At 38.7% G+C, this 23,434-nt stretch overlaps 1 protein-coding gene across 1 annotated transcript in view; it reads right to left on the bottom strand.

Moving 5' to 3' along the window:
• Adgrl4 (adhesion G protein-coupled receptor L4) overlaps positions 1-23,434 on the bottom strand; it is a 104,775-nt gene that overhangs the window by 13,170 nt on the left and 68,171 nt on the right. The window contains 5 exon segments of the mRNA NM_022294.1: positions 13,224-13,290; positions 13,417-13,637; positions 15,953-16,156; positions 17,405-17,581; positions 19,461-19,663. Of these exon segments, the coding sequence (NP_071630.1) occupies positions 13,224-13,290; positions 13,417-13,637; positions 15,953-16,156; positions 17,405-17,581; positions 19,461-19,663 (872 nt within the window).

Here is a 23,434-nt window from a genome sequence, read left to right as displayed (position 1 = left end):
TCAATTCCATACATGCTTTCTCTTATGTTAAATACCTGTCTCAGGTATTTATAAATATGAGGTCTTGTTACATGTGGTCTATCAATTAGTTATTTAAAAAGTCTGGGAAAAAAGTGCTGTTCCTCATGAGATAGCAAGTTAACTTAATATATGGAAGAAACTCTAAAGGCAAATTCAAGTGTATTCTTTCTATAAATTTAAGTTATTGCAATAAATTCAGTAGATTCAATAGCAATTCAATTGCAAAAAAGACATATTACCGACAGCAGAAAGGGGTACTGGAACAGTCCTCTGCAATGAGGCCTGCCACACACACAAACACCTGAAAACAAATACATCTTTTTGAGGCTGGTGGTCAGGAACATTCTAAATGGTAGAAACCAGGGTGCATTTCAAAGGCTTGCCTAGATATGCACAAATTCAGTTCAATTCCCAGAATAAAATAACATTATAAAACAGGCTGTACTTATCAGTACAATTTAATTACTGTACTTAAAGTAAAACAAAATTTTAACTTCAGTATTGAAATTCAAATATCTTGATGTAATGTATATCAAATGCATGAAATAAATTTCTTTCATGTTTAATTCTTTAATCTTTTCAAGAATGTTTTATGATATACATACTCTACATAATATAAGGCAATGTGCATATTCCAGTAAATTGGAAGGGTTTCCAACATGTGAAGATATGTACACTAAAGTGGATATTTTACTGATGACTCAACTTCCAGATAGAATACATGGTTCCTCGAGCAACTCTGGGAGTCCAATTCCAGCCCTGACAGTCACTAGACAACTTTCGAGACATCTTTCCTTTGCTTTCTTAATAGCCAATTATGTGAACATGTACTCATTTATTATTGTTTATCTTACATATTTTGCCTAAATAAAATCACATAATTAATGTTAGGTCCTTGGATTCATGTTCAATATGTGAGTATTCAACAAAGAGTGAATCAGCTCTTGGTCTAGGATCAATAATCCCTAAAAGCAAACTACTTTTATTTTCTTCCTTATGGGTTCTCAAGGTCAGGAATATTGACTCATATCTCAAAGGCTCAACATTCACTTGCTCTATGAATTTAAAAATTAAATTTCTATAGTCAGTGACCTTAATCACCTATATCAAGAAGCCATCAATTGACCTCTGGACAAATGTATAAAATCATCATGATTTGCCTCACATCTTGATGAGTTTGCTATAAAAGTTTTCTCATCAACATTAACTTGTTTGAAGATTAAAAGTAACAGTAGAAACAAACACTTAAATAGTCAAAATCTAATGTTTCTGAACTGAAGCACAGTAGAGAAGTCCTTGAAGACCATTCTCTGGAATTGATCCCTAAACAAAATAGAAACAGAAAAATAGAAACAGATAAATTGTAAGTTAGAAGGACACAATGACGGTGTGGGAAGGACTGAGGGAGAGAGAGGAGGGATGTGTGGAGTGGCAGAAAGGCTGCAGTTACTTCATGGACTTTATGGATAGATGAGGGCATCTTCACTTTGACCCCCAGCAGGACCATTCGCCTATGGTGTGTGCTCATTAAAACAAGGCCTGGATACAAGCGTAAGGCACTTCTGAAAGCTTTTGTAATGCAGTTGTTAGGATCACTCCTTATACAGATATTTCTCCCTCCCGACCCTACTGATTTCCTACGTTAGTTAATTAAGGGCTCTCCTTCCTTTACTATGCCTAAAACTTTATTCTAACAATGGTCATCTCTGCCAATAAGAGAATAACTTATAATTCATAATTTAGCATGTTTCCATTAGGAATATTTTATACCTGAAGGTTTTTGGTGTTTGAAAAAAGTTATTTTATCTATTTAAACCAGAATAAAAAAATTAGAAGGACGGAGAAGAGAATGAATAATTTGTAAACCGAAGGATGAAGTGAACCGCTGTGGCTATGTGAATGTCCAATTTTATAGCTTAAAAAACAACCCTATAGTTAGTCATAGATCATGAAAAATACTGAAATGGGTATAAAGGTAAGGAAGGAAACCTGTGTGCTAAGAGCTTACAACAGTTGTTCACCTTCCGGTTTCAGAAGTGAGACACCGTCCTTGCCTACACACCTACTGAGTAAAGTGTGGCCTTAGGAGAAGCTGCCGAACTTTACACCAACTTGAACAGTTACTTAACTATTCGAAGGACTTTGGTACAGACTTTGCATAATTAAATTCAAAGAGCTAATAGTCAAAATCTTTGCCAAGTACAAGTTTTTAAGAACTTTGACAGTTTTAATTTTGTGTATGATTATATAATAAGAGTAGGCTCTCCCGAAGACCCAAGATGTCAGGTCCTCTGCATCTGAAGGTACAAGTGCTCTATTGCTATCTCACTTGCGTGCTGGGAACCAAACTCGGGGTGTGTAGAGGAGCAGTATCCACTCCTAACTGCTGAACTATTTCTTTAGCAGTGCACCCATGGGAAGTTAGGTTTTAATCTAAATGGTAAACTAGAAGTGATATAAAGTTGTTCCCCAATTACTTTGCCCTCCTTTAACCTTAGAGGATAGTCATAGTCTTCTAATGCCACTTGCAGTAGCTGTGTCACAAAGCTGCGATCACTATCCTCATCTGTGTACTGAGAGGCAGGCACAGAGGGACTCACTAATGCTCCCTTTAGCAATCATATTGCCTTTGAGACCTATATCACTGCCTGGCCAAAGCCTTCTTTTGTTCAGGTAAATTTAACACACCCTATAGCATGTCTTAGTAAAAACCCACCACAGATAGGCTTGCTGGCCAGAGCAACCGCCCTTCTTAAGAAGAAAAGAAATAAAGTAAACCTGATAGGTCTTAGTGAACGCATCCCTGGTTTGTGCTTGAATTCTTTCCTTGCCTTCCTCTATGGGGAATGAGAACATTTAAATAAGCACCACTCGTTTATTTCCTCGACAGTGTGACCTGAGTGGTTCCTACATGCTGGACCTTATGAACAAAACAGTGCAGGAAAATCCACTATGCTCTCTTCTCACAGACCTTAAAGTCACCCAGAAAGATAAATACTGAGCTGTCATGAATCAGATATTCATAAGAACTTACAATATTACATACAATACTATATATGAGGCAAGTATCCCTTAAGAACAAAATATAGACTTCTATTTTTGAAATATTTATTATAGACTAATGAGCTAGAAAAGACTTCCTTCAAGCAATGTTTAAATTGAAGTATACAAGATGGGTAGGACTTAGGTAGGAGAAAGACCAGAAGGGATCAAGATGAAATCAAGATCTATATGCGCCTAGAGGTCAGTGTGGTTAAACACAGAGAGCTGAGTAGGTGGGTTACACATCATCATTGACCTAGGCTATTGAGCTGAGATCTGTTCAGGTTAGCACTCAGTAAACATCTTATTAAAAGAGATCTGAGGAAGTCTACTTCCACTTTCTGCCATATCTGTTGGGAAACCCAGTGCACATCACATATTCAGAGTACATTCCTTTGCACACGATTAAACATGTATGGAAGGGCATGAGCAGTACCCTACTTCTATTTCTTGATCCTATGCCCGTACCTGATAGTTACCAAGTTCACGGAACTTACCCAGGCATTGTGGTTGAGTAGCAGACACTTTCCATGCCATTATGATCAGTCACATAGGATTTTACTACAAGTATTTTTTTTTTGTTTTGTATAAAACTACTTAACTTAAACAATAATTTTGGAACAGAGTTGTTTTATAGATTTCCTACAAAATAACACAATTTTGAAGTATTTTTATAAACCTCTATTACTCTCAAAAGCCTCCATGGTTTGAAGATGAGTAAACTAACAGGACCAGTCTTAGAATAAGTCATATTCAAGGTTATTGACTTGATCCCAAGAACAATGTGAAGCCAAGAAAGATAGCTACAGAACACAGCAGGACTGACACAGGTCATCACTTAGTTACAGATGACTTGGGCAAGTGCCCTGTGTTACCCTCAGAGAATGAGAAGAATACACACTTGCCTCTTGATTAAATCAAACAATTTTTAAAAATTCATCATGAACAAATTTTTGAGGGTTTTATGAGTTAGATTAAAGATAATATAAATGATTTGCTTTATTGTAATCAGTCCACTTAAAGGAATTTATCTGCTTCTTAAATTATAAATAGTAGAATGCCTCTAGGCATGTCTAAACAGATAAATCTAGATTATGGTACCAGAGTGCAAAAAATCTTATGAGATCTGATCTTCTACCAAATACCGTTCCTATTTTTATTTTTGCATACAGCAGAAGCTTCTGCGAGGAACAACTGAGACATATTAAAAGGTTTCGTGAAGATTAAAAGATTATGCAAATATACAGCATGTACTGATTCTAGTGACTCCGTGGAGCTACCAACACCATCAGGGCTTTCCTCTTCAGGGCCACACCACAGACTCCAAACCGCGGAGGGACGCTCACAAAGGAGCACTTGCAATCAGCCTCTTTTTAAACACTTGAGTTTGAGAGACTTAAGGTAGTTTTATTTTTTTAAATCTCTAATTTCTACAAGTTTATTAAAATCTTATGAAATTCTAGTGAGTCCCAAAAGGTTCCCTTTAAAGATATTAGCTATAACAGTACAGCTCCTATGTATGAGAACATATTGACACACAGCCATGTACTGTTTATATTGCTTTCCCCCTCATAAAACAGCCCCTCTACTCTCTTTCTTTAAAAATTCTAGCTATCTATTGTTCAAGAAGATCAGAATAATATGAAACGTTGCAGGCACTTAACTATTTATTAATATACAGTGTAGAAAAGGCTGGAATATTACAGTGCTTTAAACCTTAGATTTCACTGGGAGACGGAGTGAAAAGCATTCTGACACCAAATTACAACTTTCAATGAAAATGGCAAACCAGTCTTCGTAAGATTAGTATTCCCAACCAGAGGCATTTTCTAGGATAGCGTTAATGTGGTTATCCAATACACAGTGCCCACAGACATTTCTCATGTTTGTGCTCCTTGTACAAGAGTAAAACTAACCTTAATAGTACAGTCTAGACTAGAGGCAGTTTCCAGTGACAGGAGTTAGGGGCATGGCCCTCAGAGGACTGTTGACTCTAGACGTATTGGAAGGTAGTAGTATAGCTACTAGAATCTAGGGAGTAGGAGCTGAAGATGACAAGGAATTCCCACAGTGTAGTGTAAGAACAAAGGCTTTGCCCAGTGTCATTAAACCTGTGTTACAGTAAATAATGGAATCTGTCTGTATGAGGAGACAAGACATTGTCTCCTCCCTTAAGAGTTAAAGCAAACTGACCGGTCAATCACCTGCCCAAGGGACTAACTACCTTAAGGTATACTGAATAGACAAGCAACAACTCACTCTGTAAGGAGATGATATCCTTTTTCTTCCTAGAATTTCACTCCCCTTACACAGTCCCTGAGCTACCATAGTGTTCACCTGGGGCTGCCCACCTTCTGGTCTTTGTCTTTTCCCCCTGCTCTCTATTCTCCCCTCGCTGTGTCTCTCAGTCACTGGCAAGAAATGACAATGCTTTCTCTGCTACTCTGGGCTTTTTCACTCTTTCTCTAAAGTTCTTCAACCTGCCATGTGGCTTGGGCTTGTCTGCCATACAGCTGACCTCTGTCACCTTAACTTAAAGGGCATGGTGTTCTCCCTCTTTCTCTTTTCCATTTCTCTCTCCTTCCCGCTCATCCCCTCTACTCCCTTTCTTACACTCTCTTCTCCTCCCCTTCCCTCTCCTCTTCTCCCATCTATTCCCTTCCCTCCCCTTCCCTTCCCTTCCCTTCCCTTCCCTTCCCTTCCCTTCCCTTCCCTTCCCTTCCCTTCCCTTCCCTTCCCTTCCCTTCCCTCCCCTCCCCTCCCTTCCCCTCCCCTCCCCTTCCCTTCCCTTCCTTTCTCAACTTCATTCGTTTCCTCTAGGGAGCTGCTGAGATTTACAACTTGCTTTCTCTCCTGTTTTTCTTTAAACTCTAATTAAATTGTCCTTGAGCTTCTGTTTTGTGTCCATTCTTGAATTCTTTAGCAATGAGACTAAGGACCCTATGTGGGAACCCAATTTCCAAAGTATCATTTGATAAGCACAAAAGTGCTCCCTGCAAACTCCAGTAATGCTTGGTTCATTGTTATAAACCAAGTTTCTTTTGTCTTCATTTAGCCTGGGAGCACCATTTTGCCATTATACTAGGTAATAATGACACACATTGGCATAAATATTAGAAAAAACAGCTTTCTCATATGTTCTTGGTGTAACAAAATGAATTCATATAATTTTTATGGGATAATTATGTAAATTTTCAAATCTGCACATACTTGCATTTCCCCCTCTCTGATGTGCTTTTTAAGACTGTCTTAAAAAAAAGACTGTCTTGATGAGTACGTAGTCACAGTGGGACTTGGATTTTTTATGCAACACTGTTTTTAATAAAAAAATGCTGGAAACAAATATTTATTCTTAGGGATACTTTTAAATACACACTCATAATAAGAAAGGATATGAATGGCAAAAGTATATGTTCTAATGAGGAAAGATGGATAAGTTATATTGTAGGCTATAGGTAATTCAAGGGTTACTTTTTTGACTTTGTAATTGAGTACACATTTACACTATATATAATATGCATATATGTATGTATATATATATTATTCTTAGTACAATACTATCAATGCAAAGGTAATCCAGGATTAAAACTCTCCTCTCTAAGAAAAGACTTACAGCTGTGCAGAGACAAGGCCATGTCAGTGAAGGGGTGACTACACCTGACAGGAATGGCTTAGATGACCATTATCCTTCGTCTTCACAAAGTGTGGATTGTGAACTCAAGTTCTGTCACAGGAGTAGAAGGTTACAAGGAGTGTAAATATAGGATGAAATTATACAGTCTTATGATATTCACATGTCTCACTCTTGGACAATTGTGAAAGTCAAGATGTAATGACATCACAGAATACGTGTACACACACACACACACCACACACACACACACACACACACCACACACACACACACACACACACACACACACACACACACACCACAAATGTTCACAAGTCCTCTCTTCTGTGAGTTATATGAGTGATTTGTTTTCAGTAGTTTTAACTCATATTTCTTTAAAGGGAGCTAGAAGTCTAAACACAGAAAGAGCCAGCAGAGGGGACAGTCACTACACCTGAGTGGTGTGTTATCTGGATGAATGACAGTTTGGAAGAATGCTAACACTGCCATGATTTATTACAACAGTTTTGATCTAAATCCCAATGAAAGATCATAGCTTTAAAGAGAATCGGATCTCTCCTCTGGGCCCCTCCCTCAGAGCTTAGGGATCCCTGTGGACACCTCGGAAAAAGGAGAGGAAAGATTGTAATAGTCACACACGATGGAGGGCACCGGGAGAACCCACTGAATTAACTAAGCAGGGCTCTTAGGGCTTCACAGAGACTGAAGGAGCAAGCATGAGGTCTGCATAGGACTGCACCGGGCCCTCTGCATATATGGTACAGATATTAGCTTGGTGTTCTTGTGGGACTCCTAACAGCGGGAACAGGTGTGTTTCTGACTCTTTTTCCTAGTCTTGGGACTCTTTTCCTTCTACTGGGTTGCCTTGTTCAGCCTCAATATGAGGGCTTCTAATATATCTTATTTTTATATTGTTTTGTTACATTTGGTTGTTGTCTTTTGTAAGTCTGCTCTTCTCTGAAGGGAAAGTAGTGGGAGTGAATCCCAGGGAGAAGGGAGGTGGGGTGAGCTGGGCAGTGTGGAGTGAGGGGAAACTGTAGTCAGATGTACTGTATGTGAGAAGAATCTATTTTCAATTAAAAAATATCCTTATGTGGACACAGCTTAATTAGTGTTTGTGGACTTAGCTTAATCCTATAGTTCAATAACTGAACGTATATCTATGGGAACGTTCAATTTCTATTCAAAAGTTATCTAAATTTTCATGAACTCCTTTTTATATTTGTTTACTTGGATCTAGCAGCTTGTATAGGTTTTGTTAAAGGAGCTCAACATTAAAGATTAAAAATATTGAAAAATATGGAAATCATCTGCAGTTTGAAGCTCACTTTTGCAAAGACTTAGAAGTCTTTTCTCCATCCAGCTTATTGTCAAAGGTACAGACGATCCTTTCATGCACTGTCACCATTTTTAAATGTTTAAATGCTGGGGTTCACAGATAGAACCAACGGGGTCACCAGTTTCTCATTTCTAGACTCAAGAGATACTTAATATTAATAAGTTCCTATCTGAGGAACGGCTTGCCTATTGTCAGTGGAGAATATGTTGCTGCTCAGATATTTTAGCAGTTAACTCTTGTCAGGGGACACAGAATATTTGAAACAGTATAACCAAGAACAGCAAAAGTAATAGAACTGAAATAATTCAGTTATTACTCATTTATATTGTGTCTCAAAGATATCAAGCATCTGATGTGAAGCCTGGGATACCCCTGACCATGCAAGATGACAGTGACTGTAAAAGGTTCCAGAGCATCCTTACACCTCAGACAAGGCTCTTCCCTCACTCAAGGTCATAACCATCATCACTAATTGTCTGTTTAAATTTGTGACTTAACTTATACCTTGTCTTTTTTTCTAGAAACTTAATATTTATTTTTATTAAATTTCTATTTTATTTTCTCTGTTTTGGTTAACCATTCTAGTTAAACTACACACTATATAATAGCAGACATATATATTGCATTTTGCCATAATTAAATTCTGTGACATATTCACTAACATTTTCAAAGCTAGGATCGGCCCAAGCACACACATGCACATGAGCTGGATTTGATCGCACATATTCTAGTGCATATGATTTGGGGCTTTGGAAATCCTGTTTCAACATTTGTCTTTTTGTTTGACTTTTTAGCACAGAAGGTGGGAACAAGAGAGAAGATTTTCTTCCAGATCAATTGGGATTTTCCTGTTTTAATTGCCAAGAATGGATGCCTTATAATGTATGCTATTTGCCATTACAGAGTTGAGCTCTTCTGTCATTATGCTCCTCATTTATCTTTCAGGAGTCTAGGACACAGAGGGATCAAACATCCAAAGAAAGACCACATGACCTTTCTTGTTGCCTCATGCATTACTATGGTTTTATTATCAAATTAATTAAAGTTCCAAATTGATTACCGGGGACTCATTAGATACTATGTGTTCTGGGGTTGCCCAAAATTATACAAAGGAAGTTATCACCCATAGTACTAGAGTTGAAAAGTTGCAACAGAGAATGGCATACAAATTTTATGTAAGTACATTCAAGAAATAGAATAGTTTCAAGTTTGGGAAAGACTTCACAACTCTCTGCACTAATAATAATTTATAATTATTTATTATAATTTATAATTATTAATAATTTCTGAAAGCAGAACTTTAGAGAAAATTTCAAGATCATCAAGGAAAAAGACTCTATCCTGGTCAAGGGTTGTTAAGAGATCATGGTGGCCTACTGATCTTTTCAGTCAAGTGTCCAAATCTCTGAGGAAGTATGGTAAAGGAAGACTGAAAGGAGGAAGAGAAGTGGATTTCCAAAGCTTCATCATTACACATGGTCAGGACCAGTCTAGGCAAGGAGCAATGTCAGCACCAAGGCTGTGATGGTAGGCGATGAGCTCACTTCTGCTCAGATTATTGCAAAATGAGATATAATGATAGAATAAAAGATCAGACAGTAGTTAAAGAAGAGTCAAGAGAAAGAGAAAGTTGTGCTTTAGATAAAGGCAAGAACTAGCTTCAAGTCCTACTTATAGATCTATAACTTATGCCAATGTTTTATAATTTTTAGATCTCATTTTAAATGCTCCAATGGCATTTAAAGATAAAGTACTACCATATATGTCAAAGTAGTGTGTACTTAGTAATTTGTAATACTTAATATTAATACTAGAAATTTAGTAGGGGATAGAAGAGGTGTGATTAGAGTAGAGAGCTAGATAATTTCATTTAGTTGCTGACTAGTTAGTTTAGCTTGTTAGCTAGTAAGAAATAAGAGTCTAGACCAGGGTGATTCCCATGTGAAACTTACTTCTTGAACTCCTAAGAATAAGTCCATAAAGTACCTTGTTTTCAGTGCTGTCTCGTCCCCTACCATTTGCTCATTTTCAAAGGATTCCTACAAGTTCAAAGGGCTGCTTGGCATCAAGTCAAGTTCACAATTAAATCTCTTCCCTGGTCTGTTTCAGATAAACGCAAAGCTGCTCTTTTCCTCTCTATAAGCAGTGTCCTCCATCCTGGCCAGAGATTGTTAAGAGGTCTTGGTCACCTATTGACATCTCTTCACCCCTATGAGTGTCATTATTTATTTCTCTGCTGTTTGTTTTATCTGCAGGTCAATCAATCACTGTTATAGTATCTCATGACACAGGGTGTGGTCATCACTCTCCTACTATATGCAACTTAATAATATCCTTCAGTATGCTTTCCTACCAGAGCATTCCCAGGGGTTTTCTTACCAATTGGTGTTTGCATTTCTTCAATGGCAAATAATAACATTTGAATATCTGAACTTAATATATAGAAAAAAAATCCCTATTCAATGTGTCCACATGGTTCATGTATCTGCAGAGGAGTGTGGGGTAATTGACTGGGTCTTGGATTCTGGTTATTCCTTGTCCTGATCCCCTGACTCCTGATTAGGGACAGAGGGGTCTGGCTATCTACTGGTAAGGGGAAGCTTCACAGCATCACTTTTTTTGTCTTTTAATTCTTTAATTACTCATTATTTTTGGTTTATATGATGGTGTCCATGTAGATTTTAGACATAGGCACTTACAGTACCCCATTCCTATACTCATCCCTTCCTATTCATCAGAGAAAAGCAAGCATATTCATATTCAAACCTTCCTCTAAGTTGTTTGCACATCATTTGACTTGGGGAGCCTGTGACCCCTTCCTCTTGCTTCACTTTTTTCCCTAGGCTTTTCTTTCTCTCCTTTTTCCTTTGTTCCATTGCCTCTTTCCTTCCTTTGTTCCTTACTTCTTTTTCCCTTTTTTATGTTTTGAGAGTGGCTTTTCTACTCTGGCCTTGGCTGATCTATAGCTGAGGATGACTGTGGTGCTCTGATATATGTGCATTGGCATCTCAGATTCTAAGATTAGATTTACACCTCAGTATGCCTGAATACCCTCTTTCAATTTCTAAGATTGGACCCATGCTCAATAGATCATTTCTCTATTTATAGAAGAGCTGAGGGGTTTTTTGTTTGTGTGTTTCCCCTTGTTTCATTCTTAGGAGCTCTGTGTGATAACTCTTCCCCTTTCTTCCTAGATACTCTAGGAAATGTGCAGCCTGGAAGAAACTCTAATCAGAAGTGGACGGTAGTCTCATATATGCCGGCAATAAAGAGACACTTTTCAGTGAGTTCATACAAGTGTGTTTACCATTGTCTGCTGTTCTTGGGTGGCCACTAATTTTCCTTTACATTGGCAGCAAAAACAAAAGGTGTATAAAATATAATCCATGGTGTCCAAGGACTGTGGACCATCTACGAGACACTTGCTGCTCTATTATCTTCTGCAAAGACTATGGAGTCTCAGGCCAAGAAAAAGTGATTGGCTCACAGTTTCTCTGACTTCATTACTGAACAAGAAATACTGTAGCAGCAGGGGTGTTTTCAGTTGACGTCAGGTTATGCCACTGCACCATCAAGAAGTGTGGCTGTAGACTCAGGATGATTAAAATTAACTAACTCACTTTGATACTGTAATATTTTGGGGTATTTTATAAACTGTGATAATTAGAATGAGTTTTAGAGAAACCTGAGATGTCTTACCCACTTCTTAAGCAATCAGACCATCTGGTAAACCTGGGAAAGGTTAGCATGCTAGACTTGCACAGAAGGTGGACTGATTTGTTCAATCCAAACTAGAAAATTGTGATAGAGTTCACTTACATTTCTGGAAGTTTTCAGCAATCGGCTTCAGATAGTTCACTCAGAATCTGAGGTGTCTATTTTTATTTATAAGCAACTTTACAATATGATTTCAGAGAAAAATTCTACCCCATCTTGCTTTAGAGAAACATGGCCATTTCCTGAAAACAGCATAATTTCTAGATTTCTCTGTTTCATCTAAGCATTAAGAATTATTATTTACTTACTCTGTTGAGAACATATTAGTAAAACAGAACACATAACATATCTTCACATGAAACACTCATATCAAGACCACCAGCAAAGATACATGAATATGACACCACTTGGTATGTATTATGGCATAGATTATAATATTGGTGTTATAAATAAGTTAAATTGGATCAAATAATCATGGTAAATATCCAGTAAGTAGTTGAAAAATGTTTGCTGGATGAACTCCTGAGAATTGTTTGTGGTCATCAGTAAGCATAATTTCCACACCACTAGCCAATAGCTCTTTAGAACTCTCTGCTTTGCCTACAAAGCCATTTCTATTTAACGGTTCCATCCCAACCATAAAAGATTCAAGAGAAAAAAAAAGCGAGGGAGGAGAAAGGAGTCTAGTTTACAGCCAAATCATATGGGAGAAAGTTGTCCAAAATATTCTTAGAGATTTTGTTCTGACAATTTGTTTCTTTCTTGTATCTCGTCAGGGCCTCCCTTGTTCATTGACAGACTATTATGTTCAGAATGGTTACTGAAAACTTTCAGCACTCAGAAATGCTTGTGAGACATATAAAATGTCTTTATTCAGACCAGAACATATAATACCTGCCAAATTTGTAGGTTTGAAACCACTTTCAATAGGAATTAAAAGGCCTCCTTCCTTGTTGAAATAGGACTATCAATAGACAACTTGTCCGCTTGGGAGAAATAGCAGGTTCTTGTCTCTGATGTTGCAATTTAGTTTAAAATCACTTTGTGATGACAGGGTACATAAAGATGACAAAACTCTAAAGATGACAGTCTAATTTTCAAAGATGACCGATCATCGATAAAAGATTAAATAACATAAACATTTGAAACGCCAGATTATCAGGTGGTGGGCACACTTCCAGCATTTTAGGATGCAGAGACACTGCTGATAAGACAGACTGATACTTCTGACATTCCTTCCGTATGCTATGCAAAAATTATCCTTTCCCAAGAGATGCGAATGAATGGTAATTGCTTTTCAGTTACAAGTTATGTACTTGTCTCCATTCTAATGCAATATATTAAATGGTACCAAACGACAGGCACAGAGTGGTCAAAGCCAGTTTCTACCAAGCCCCATGTCTGATTTGGGAATGTTCTTCTCAACCATAGCCAGTTCTTAAGTTTTAATTGCAATTTTTATATACTTACAAGAATGATTAGACACGCTGGCCCTATGAAGCTCCAGATAAAGTTGTTTTCAGTGCTCAACCAACATCTGAAAAATGAGTGAGAGATAAAGTCATTGAGTACACTGCATGGACTAGAGCAAAACAACATTTTTAAAGACACGCAGAGCATTCAATAGCGTCTTTCAAATGCTCACAACATCTGTTGGACTTACACTTTGGTGGTACCATAATATCTGTATCCCAAAGAGGCCGAGAATCCAACAACTACAGCCGGGCTAAGATAGCCAAAGATATAGAAGTTCTTGTGTAAAAACCCCTTGTTATAGATGAGCCCAACAACGATGAGGTATAGGTAGATGCCTTCAATGCACATCCAGGCAAAGGCAGCTAAGAAGAAGTAATGGAGCAGGCCAGCGATGATAGAGCAGACCAGCTAGAAGGCAAATGGGAGAAGAAACCATAAGCAACATTCTCCTTAGAGTTATCATATCATCTCTCAATGTTTTTCATGAGGGATGTCGCTTTATACCAGGACTGAACACACTAAAATATTCATGTCTCCTCAGCCTTGTTTGCAAGAAGCTCTACTTGACGCTGGTTTAAAGGAGCTGCACTTCATTGTCAGTGGGAGGTGCCAACTGATCTCCTGACAGAATTAACCTTATTGACTTGCCTTGAGATCTGTTGTTTTTTATGCATTAATGTTCTGAGATAAACTGAGGGCTCTTTACCCAAATTTTTTCTCAGTGATGGTGGATGGTTTAAGCTGACTTCTGTCTGGATATCATGGTCTTTTCAAAGAATGTAAATTCTTAAATCATATGAAACAAAGGGAACTTCTTGATTAAGTGGTAAAACTGAAGATGTACATATGAGTAGTACGTTTTACCACAATATACTTTGTAGAATTCCTTCTGGTTTTAAGACTACTATGTAAATTTGAAATGTGTTTTTGTTAAAGACTTTCCATGAGTATTTATTTATTTCTTAGAACTGGAATTATATTTAAATTTGCTTTCTATTTCCTAAAAAGAAGCTTTATGTGTATGTTTGCTTGTCTACTTGTCTGTACGCACACCAGATGTACGTGGTGTCCTTGAAATCCAGAAGATGGGTATCAGATTCCTGGAGATTGGGCTTAATGGGTGGTTGCAAGCCACCAAATGTGGGTGCTGGGAACTGAACTCTGGTCTTTGGTGAGAGCAGCAAGTGTTATTAAGCACTGAGTCATCTCTTCATGCCCTGGAGTTAGGCTTACAAGAACTAATAGAAAAATAGCCATGCCCTGAGTAGTATAATTAATAGTATATATTACTGGAAGGGTCATACAATATACATAATATTCCCCTTACTAAAGCAATGTAGGTAATGGAGAGACAGGTAGATGCTTAAGAAGACTGGCTACTGCTGAGGACCAGGCATGGTCCCCAGCACCCATGGTGGCTCACAATCGTCTGTCACTACAGTTCCAAGGGATCCAGTGGTCTTTTCTGAACTCTGCCAGCAATAGGTATTCAAGTGATATGCAGACATACATGCAGGTAAAACACTCATAAAGTAAATAAACCTAGAATATTAAAACAAGCCGATTCAAGGACGAGGAGAGTACATGTTAAAAAAATACAGTGGAGACTACAGGATAAAGTGAGGAAAGAGAGATTTCTGTAATTTGAAATTTGGAGGTCACTTATGAAGAAACTGGAATTGAACTAGAGTTAAAAATGGGTGGAAAGAGTTGACCAAACACTCTCTGTGGGAGCTGTAGAGCAAAAACCCAGGGAAGACAAGATAACATACATGCACACCAGAGGGCGGAAGGGTGTCTGGAATGCAGAGGTGACATGAATTCTGCCACAAAGCCTAGACACAGTTTGTATAAAAAAAGGGTGTTCCATGCTACCTAATTGAGAGTGACATAATGACTGGTTACTAGCTTCAGTCCTTGGGAGATTTCTAAGGGGGACCGAAGTGCACAGTCCCTTTCCTGACTTTTGCCCCAAGAATACGTTTCTCCAGCCAGTGCACAGCAGGCGTTCAGGATTCTAGCTGCTGCTGTTGCATATGAACTTGCATGCTGTTCACACCCTCAGCCAGGGTTGGTGCTGCTTTTGTTTGGCCCACGGGAAGTGATATTACTAGGAGGCATTATCGGTATGTGGCCTTTTTAGAGGAAGTGTGTCACTATGATCAAGCTCTGCCCAATGTTGAATAGAGCCTCCTCCGGGCTGCCCGTGAAAGCCAGTATCATCCTGGCTGTCTTTGGATCAAGATGTAGAACTTTCAGCTCCTCCTCCAGTTCCACGCCTGCCTGGATGCTGCCTCCTGCCATGATGATAGTCGACTGAACCACTGAGATGGTCAGCCAGCCCCAGTGAAATGTTGTTTTTTTGTAAGAGTTGCTTTGGTCACGGTGTCTGTTCACAGTCATGATGCTTTCACTAAGACTCTCTCAATCCTTAAACAAACTTCTTCCGTCCCTCTTCAGTCCTTGCTCACTGCTTACGGAAATAAAATTTCTTTGATATAAAACTTTGGCCTTCCTAATCACTTAAATAATGAAGGATATCTTTCGGTGTAATGGATTTGTTTAGATGTGTTAGCACTATCAAACATAGAGAAGATAACTTAACAATTATCTAGCATGTCTGCCACACTAAGATCTTTATCACAGCGTTTGTTCATGTGACATGATCCATTAGAAAACACAGGAGAAAAGAGTTAAAGCACAGTGGGGGCCGGGATGCAAACCTTGTTTGTGTTTATGTTGATGCCGACAAGAAAAACTAGTTGTGCAAGAAAGAGGCTGCAGCAGAGATTCTTGTGGATTGTGGTCCTGGTGCTTTGAATCTCACTGAAGAACCAGAAGGTGAAAATGCATATGGCGAGGCAGATCAGGGAGATGATTATTCCCAGCTGAGTGATCCTCGTCAGGATATTGTAATCTTTAACTTCCTAAGGACAAACAGTGACCGAGTTGTTAAGAGGAAGACTTAGTGACTTATCGAAGGGACTACAATCCCCCGTGAACTTCTCAGGGAAGCATTAATCAAAGTGCTCATACAACGTAAAAATAAAAATGTACATTTAGATGAGGAAAACCTGTACTTAGTATCCAGAGAAATCGGATATAAATCATGTAGAAGGCTAACAGCACTATAATTAGTGATTTTCTTTTCTAAGCATAGTATATATTAGTACATGCCTGAATAATGTTATCACCATCAGTTGCATGATATTGGAAAGGTAATTCATCATTGTAATGGGAAAGTGGTTAATTAAAACAGATTTATCAGTGGTGAGTCCAAGGCTTGTGTCTATGAGGTGATTCGTCTAAAACACATTAAACAAAGGTGAAAGAAAAACGGGGCATGAGGAGGGCCAAAGAGCGCGGTTGAGAGTGACATGGAGAGGAGTTGTTCATTTTCACGTGAAGAATCTGAGCTTACCATGTTTCACACAGTGGGAAGGACGGCCTTTATACTACTTCAATCAAATCTATTATGGCACTTAATAGACTTTATCATTGTAAGTACTAATGGAATGAAGTTAGTGACCTGGTGCAGAAGCTTAGGACAGCAAACTGATGAAGATTGCAACACAGAGATACAAAGAAGGAAATTATGTAACAACAACAACAATAAATAATAATAATTAATAATAATATCCAATGAAATAGTACTGAAGCAAAACATATATTACAAGGATTTTTTTTATTTGAAAATCTTTGAGGTTTTATGTTCTTATAGATTATTAGTTTAAAAAATGTGCCAAATATTTATTAGGTATCAAAATGAACCTATAAAGAGAATGATCTCTTTACAATGTACAAAATCCAGAGCAATGAAAAGGTATTACGTCTTTCATGCAACCTAATGGAGGTTATGGGTTAAGTAAGTTCTTGATAGGAAATAACCTAAAAGTTCCATTTCACACATATCCTAGAAGAGATGGAAAGAGTTAGAGACCAAAGCAAACCAAACCAAACTAAAGAAAATGAAGCCAAACTAAGCAAAATCAAACCAAACTAAACCAAACCAAACCAAACGAAGACCACAGACCTTTCAGTTATATTAAACATATCGTTGAGCCCCAAGGAAATAAGTAAAAGGATCATTCTTTTCAATGATACAGGGTGAGAAGAGAAAGGTTGAGGATGATGAAGTCTGCAGCTTTGTGAAGACAAGCAGACTCTTGACTTACAATGGAGGTACTGGGGGACATCAAAATCGCAAAGTGTGTCAGATGACTACATCGGCAGGAAGTATGGGTGTCGTTGGAGTATGTCAGCTCACAGCCCTCAGATGACCAGCTGCCATTGTTCATGTCATCGACTGAGTAGTTCCAAAAGGCGCACTGTGTCTGGTGCTTATCTGAGAGCTGAAAAACAGATGTCCCACTCATGAGAGAAAGAGGAAACCACCCAGAAGGACTGCTCTGCTTGTATTTAAAGCAGCATTGATAGGATTGGCATGACACTTAACACCAACACAGAACCAGTGCTGATAAATGACCACACTTGTCATTTTGTAGCAGACCTGAAATGCAGATTGTAATGATACTACCCTTTTTTCTATTTGGCTGAATTGTGATAATTTTTATCAAGTATCATCATGTCTATTTCAAACAGAAAGAGCATTACCAACATTCATCGTCTGCCTTTATTCAGCAAATGCTTAGTTTTTGTTTCAACCATTTGTCAGTTATATACAAAGAATACATTATTGACCCAAACAGTGTGTATATACTATTGATCTTACATTCTACTTGCAAATAAAAAAATTATAAAACAAGAGAAGCAAATGAGAAAGAAGAAGAAAATGAAATAGAAAGTAGGCCAAAGAGGCTCTTCCTAAAAGAAGTCTGGTCACGTGAGCATGTGAGCATAGCACATTGGTTTGTGTGAGTATGAGTGTGTGTGCATGTGTGTGAATGTAAGTGAGTTTGACTGTGAGAGTGTGTGTGAGCATAAGTGTAAGAGTGTGGGTGTATGAGTATGAGAGTATGAGTGTATGTGAATGTGAGAGTGTGAGTACGAGTGTGAGAGTAAGTGTGAGTACGAGTGTGAGAGTGTGTGAAGTGTGAGAGTGAGTGTTAGTGTGTGAGTGTGTGAGTGTATGTAAGTCTGAGAGTGAGTGTATGAGTGTAAGGGTATGTGTTTATGTGAATGTGAGAGTGAGTGTGAGTGAGTACGAGTGTGAGAGTGAGCATCAGTGTGTGAGTGTGAGAGTATGTGTGAGTGTGTATGTGAGTGAGTGTGAGAGTATGTGTGAGTGTGTATGTGAGTGAGTGAGTGTGAGAGTATGTGTGAGTGTGTATGTGAGTGTGAGAGTGTGTGTGTGTATGTGAGTGAGTGAGTGTGAGAGTATGTGTGAGTGTGTATGTGAGTGAGTGTGAGAGTATGTGTGAGTGTGTATGTGAGTGAGTGAGTGAGTGTGAGAGTATGTGTGAGTGTGTATGTGAGTGAGTGTGAGAGTATGTGTGAGTGTGTATGTGAGTGAGTGAGTGAGTGTGAGAGTATGTGTGAGTGTGTATGTGAGTGAGTGTGAGAGTATGTGTGAGTGTGTATGTGAGTGAGTGAGTGAGTGTGAGAGTATGTGTGAGTGTGTATGTGAGTGAGTGAGTGTGAGTGTGTGTGTGAGTGTGCATGTGAGTGAGTGAGTGTGAGTGTGTGTGTGAGTGAGTGTGTGTGAGTGTGTGTAAGTCTGAGAGTGAGTGTGAGTGTGTATGAGTGCCTCTATGTGGAGATTAGAGGGCAACTTTGAGGAGTCAGTTTTGCCTTCTGTGGTGAGCATGTGGTTCTGAAGGATTACCTAAGGTTGTCAGGCCTGCTCCTGGAGCCATTTCACAATCTCCTAAAGGACAACTTTATATCCTTAAAGATGTGGTCACAGAAACTGGCAAGATTAGTAATGTACTAAAAATAAAAGAAGAAAATAGCTTAATTCTAGAACATTTCACACATGACTCACTAGTATTGAGAAGAGACTTTGAAAAAAACTAGAAATGCAAAATGTTTTATAGAAAACTAGTTGAGTGTTGGGGCTGCAGCTAATTGGTTGAGGGAAAGCTTAGAATAGAAAGATTTGGCTTCAGTTCCCATCCCTGAGAGGAAGAAAGGATAAAAACTGTATCACCTTTTTTGTTTTTCGATGTTCTTATTCTCTAAAACTCACTTATAATTAAAGTAACGGCACCGAAGTGTATTCTAGTTTGCTGAATGTACGACAGTTTTAAATAATACCGGAAAACAACTTACCTTTACATGACTCAGTGTAAATGTAATTTTTTCAAGTTCATACAGTGTGGGTGGGTTTGAGCTAATTGAGGCAGAAATCACTGAAGAAATGACCTTCTCCTTTCCTTTGGAATTGTCACTCTGAGCGCCCAGTAAGAAGTCGTCAGATGAGGAAAGCAAGGGGCCAATGCTCCTATAGCACAGGAATGCAACAATGACATTGCCTGTGCAATCAAACAGATGCAGTCAGTGGACTCATAAATATAAATATATTAAACGTCTTCCACACAAATCTCAGTAGACAAGCGTTATACTGTATGGAAATCGTAACGGTTCATGTTGGAATACGAGGCGGAATATCCCATGTGTGCATTAGCGTATGACGTTCATTTCTTACATTCTTTGACCTCTGTCAACTATCATGGCACCATAGGTTGGTTCACAAACAGGGGTTGGAGGAAAAGTATTCCTAGACATATTGACAGCCTGATCCTAACAGAGAGCCAGAGTCTGAGACATGTTCTTCCCTAGAGAGGTAAGCGTCAAGCCATGTGTCCCTGAGCAAATGAGTTGGGATTAAGGAGACTGAGGACTTATTCAGATGGGTCACGCTACTGAGAGCAACCTCGTCATCTCTGCGGTGCCTCCTCATAATGCTGAGTTCTGTGGAGTCAGACGAGCCATGTTGTACCTTAGCACTACTCTAAAGCAGTACCTGAATGCAGCCCAATGCTCCAGAATCACAAACACAAATATCGATCGTATGTTCAGAAAACTCCGTGGTCACACAATTGGGTCCCTCCATACCACCCATTCCTTCCATATGATCATGTGATGTATAGTTTCTAAAGTACATCCATCTCTATTCATTTTAATTGTTGTGCGATCTTACTTAACATAGATTCCCCCACAGAACCTTTCTTTGACCTACCAGCTCGGAAGACACCAATCTTTAAATAGCTATTAGTCGATGTGATGATTAAACCTGTGTGTCAATTCCTGGGGAAGAGGGAACCAAACTGAAGAAACGTTTCTATCAGAGTGGCCTGAGAGCGTGCCTCTGAGGCAATTTCTTGCTTGTTAATTAATATAGGAGGGACCAATCCAGTGTGGGTGACGCTACTACTAGCCATGTAGACGTCTGAGAGATATGAGGAGGGAAGCTCCACGTAAGCCTGGGAAGGAGCCAATCAGTGGCAGTGCCCAAGCCTCTGCTCGGAAAGGTGCATGAGTGTAAGACAGACAGCTCTCCTTACGACAAGGACTGAGGAGTTGGTTTCCCACACGGCAAGCCCTGTGTGGATGTTTCTGTAGATCCTCCTGGCCTTTCCCGAAGGAATGCTTGGTTCACTTTTGCCTTGCGTTTGCATCCTTAGCTTTGCTATTGGCAGGGTTTACTTTCACTTTGTCTGTGACAGACATTTCTTCAGAATCAGTAAAAGAAAGCTAAGGCTGTGATTCACTTGGTTTGTCTCCGAGGATCGTGGGACCGGAACAGATCACTAGCCCTCTGTTTGTTAATAATGGTGATACAGTTGAGTCAACACAAGGCCCTAGTGTGGGTACACCAGCTAACGTCTGGATCTTCTCTTCCAATGGAAACCTAGTTATGACAACAATTTGTCCACTGACCTGTGCCAAACAACAGCTAGATGTTTACTGAAAGGTTAGGAAGGTCTGGCTGGATTGTTGGTTCCAAGACTTAACAGGAAGAATCGTAGGTGAGCCAAGCAAGGCTGAGGGACTGACTCAGGTTACTATTGTGCTGAGATCCGTGGGCATTAGAATGAATTAGATCTCCTGATTAGGGTATGGTGAGATGCTAGGTGCCAATAATTAAATCAGAATTTCCTAAGTATGTAGTCTGTCAGCTTTCTATACTGTAACTACAATTGCTACCAACCAGTCACTTGCTTATGTACAAATGTGCTGAGTTAGATATTATCTGCTCACTGAAATCATATAGATTATGGGTATCAGAGAACTTCAGGGGTTGAGGAGGAGAAAGAAAAAAAAAAGCACACTGTGCCCATTGTTGTTAAATGTAGGAAGTATTCCACGCATCCTTCCTTGGGTCTGAACCCTGCCAGGGATGGACTCTGGCAAATAAGCAGAGTCCCTCCACGGTTTCTGTTTAGTTCCTACCATCAGGTTCTTCCTTGACTTGCATTCATGGTGGACTGTAAATATAAGTCAAATAAATCTTTCCTCCCTCCAGTTGCCTTTGTGGGAGCAAATAAATTGCTTTCCTCCCTGCAATTGCAGTGTTATAGAACCCTAAGTAGAACAGTGGGGTGTATTGAGTTCGTGACATCACGACTCTTAGAAATGATGATGATGCTAATGCCTTCTATCCATTGACTAGGGCTTGAAGGAAGAACTTAAAACTTCAGAAACGTCAGGTCTACGTAGGAGGATAGATACTTCTTAGGGGTCATAGTAAAAAAAAAAGGTCTGAACTGAAATAAAAAGTTGGCAAGGAAAGGTGACTTTAAATTGTTTTATTAATTGCTATTGTCTGAAATGATATTTTAAACACTGATTTGTTATTCTAGACAAGGGATGCCATAGAAAACTCCAGCCCCTGCCACTGTATTTCCTCGATGAATATCCTTTTAGCATCTCTTCCTTTTCCCCATCCAGAATTACAAACATTTTTACTTCTGACAATTTCTTGCTAACTTTAGAACTAATTGATTGTTGAACTTCCTTACCAGACTCGAATGTGAAATGTTCCCCACTCAGTTGTGCTTTAAGTGCTTGGTCTCCAGCTGGTGGGCATGTCCTGGAGGTTACGGAGCTTTTCAGGAGACGCTATTGGCCTAAAGGAAGTGGGTCACCAGGCCTGAAGCTCTCAAGGTGAATCTGACTCCCGTTGCAGCCCCTTTCTCGATTCCTTGGGATGCATGGAATTTTCTATCCACTTCCCTGAGCCATGAACTCCTTCATGCGTCAGCCCTCCCGCCCCCATGATGGACTGACTTAGATGGGTCCTTTCAAACTGTGAGTCAAATAAATCATTCCCCTTTTAATATTTCCTGCAGATATTCCAACACAACAAAACTGTACTTTCTACTAAAAGGTAAGGCTCACTCACCAAGAAAATGGGTTGCAAATGCAGACTCATTTGAAAAGAGTGCACCATTTCATACTGAATTCCATTTGCTCTCATTTCTGATTTATGATGTTTATCTTGTTTTGTCCCGTCCTCTTTCTATACTCTGTTAGTATTTGCATATCTTTTTCTAAGAACAAAAACTGCCTTTCATTCAATTTCTAGAACAGATGTGTAAGTATTTATTTTGTGAAAATTACTATGTTAAGGTTTCAGGGTCATCATTTTAAGATATATATATATATATATATATATATATATATATAACATATATATGTGTGTATATTGTAACATATATATATGTTAGTAGCTAGATTTTCCCTTATATTTATTTGTTTTGTTTGTTTTATTTGTGTTGAAGTGCCACCAATCGTTTCTTTCCCCAGTGATGCAACTATATTTGACATCCTAGATTACTGAAAAAGCAACAGGTTCAAACAACTTAAGATTTTCCTGCATGCTACATTTCGGGAATAAGTTTTCCAATATGGATTTTACAATGACCTTCTTTAAGAATCTTGTTCCCAGGTGACTTTACCGATCCTTTCTTTTGGAGAATGTTAAAGGTTTTTCTAAAGTTCTCTAGTGGTCTGTTTGCATATCTGACTATTATCCCAATTTTACAAGGAATTAAAAGAAAGTATGTAGACTTCCTTAACAGAAGTCTATTATATTTTTATCATAAAACTATGGTTCAGAGAAATGAATCTTGTTTTGTTACCCCATCCTGTCCCTATCACATTTCTAAATCCAGCTTACACAATAATTAAAAAAGAACCCATCTGTGTCTCTTGATCTCCTCTGCACTCCTACCAATGCTACTGTGTGTCTTTTCTAATGAATTTCACAAGTGAAATCAGAGGCAGACATCACTGGGAGG

This window comes from Rattus norvegicus, chromosome 2 (assembly GCF_021556685.1).
Source record: "Rattus norvegicus strain SHRSP/BbbUtx chromosome 2, alternate assembly SHRSP_T2T, whole genome shotgun sequence".
Lineage (NCBI taxonomy): Eukaryota > Metazoa > Chordata > Mammalia > Rodentia > Muridae > Rattus > Rattus norvegicus.
The sequence above is the reverse complement of the archived record's forward strand: the minus strand, read 5'-3'. Positions and strand labels throughout refer to the sequence as shown.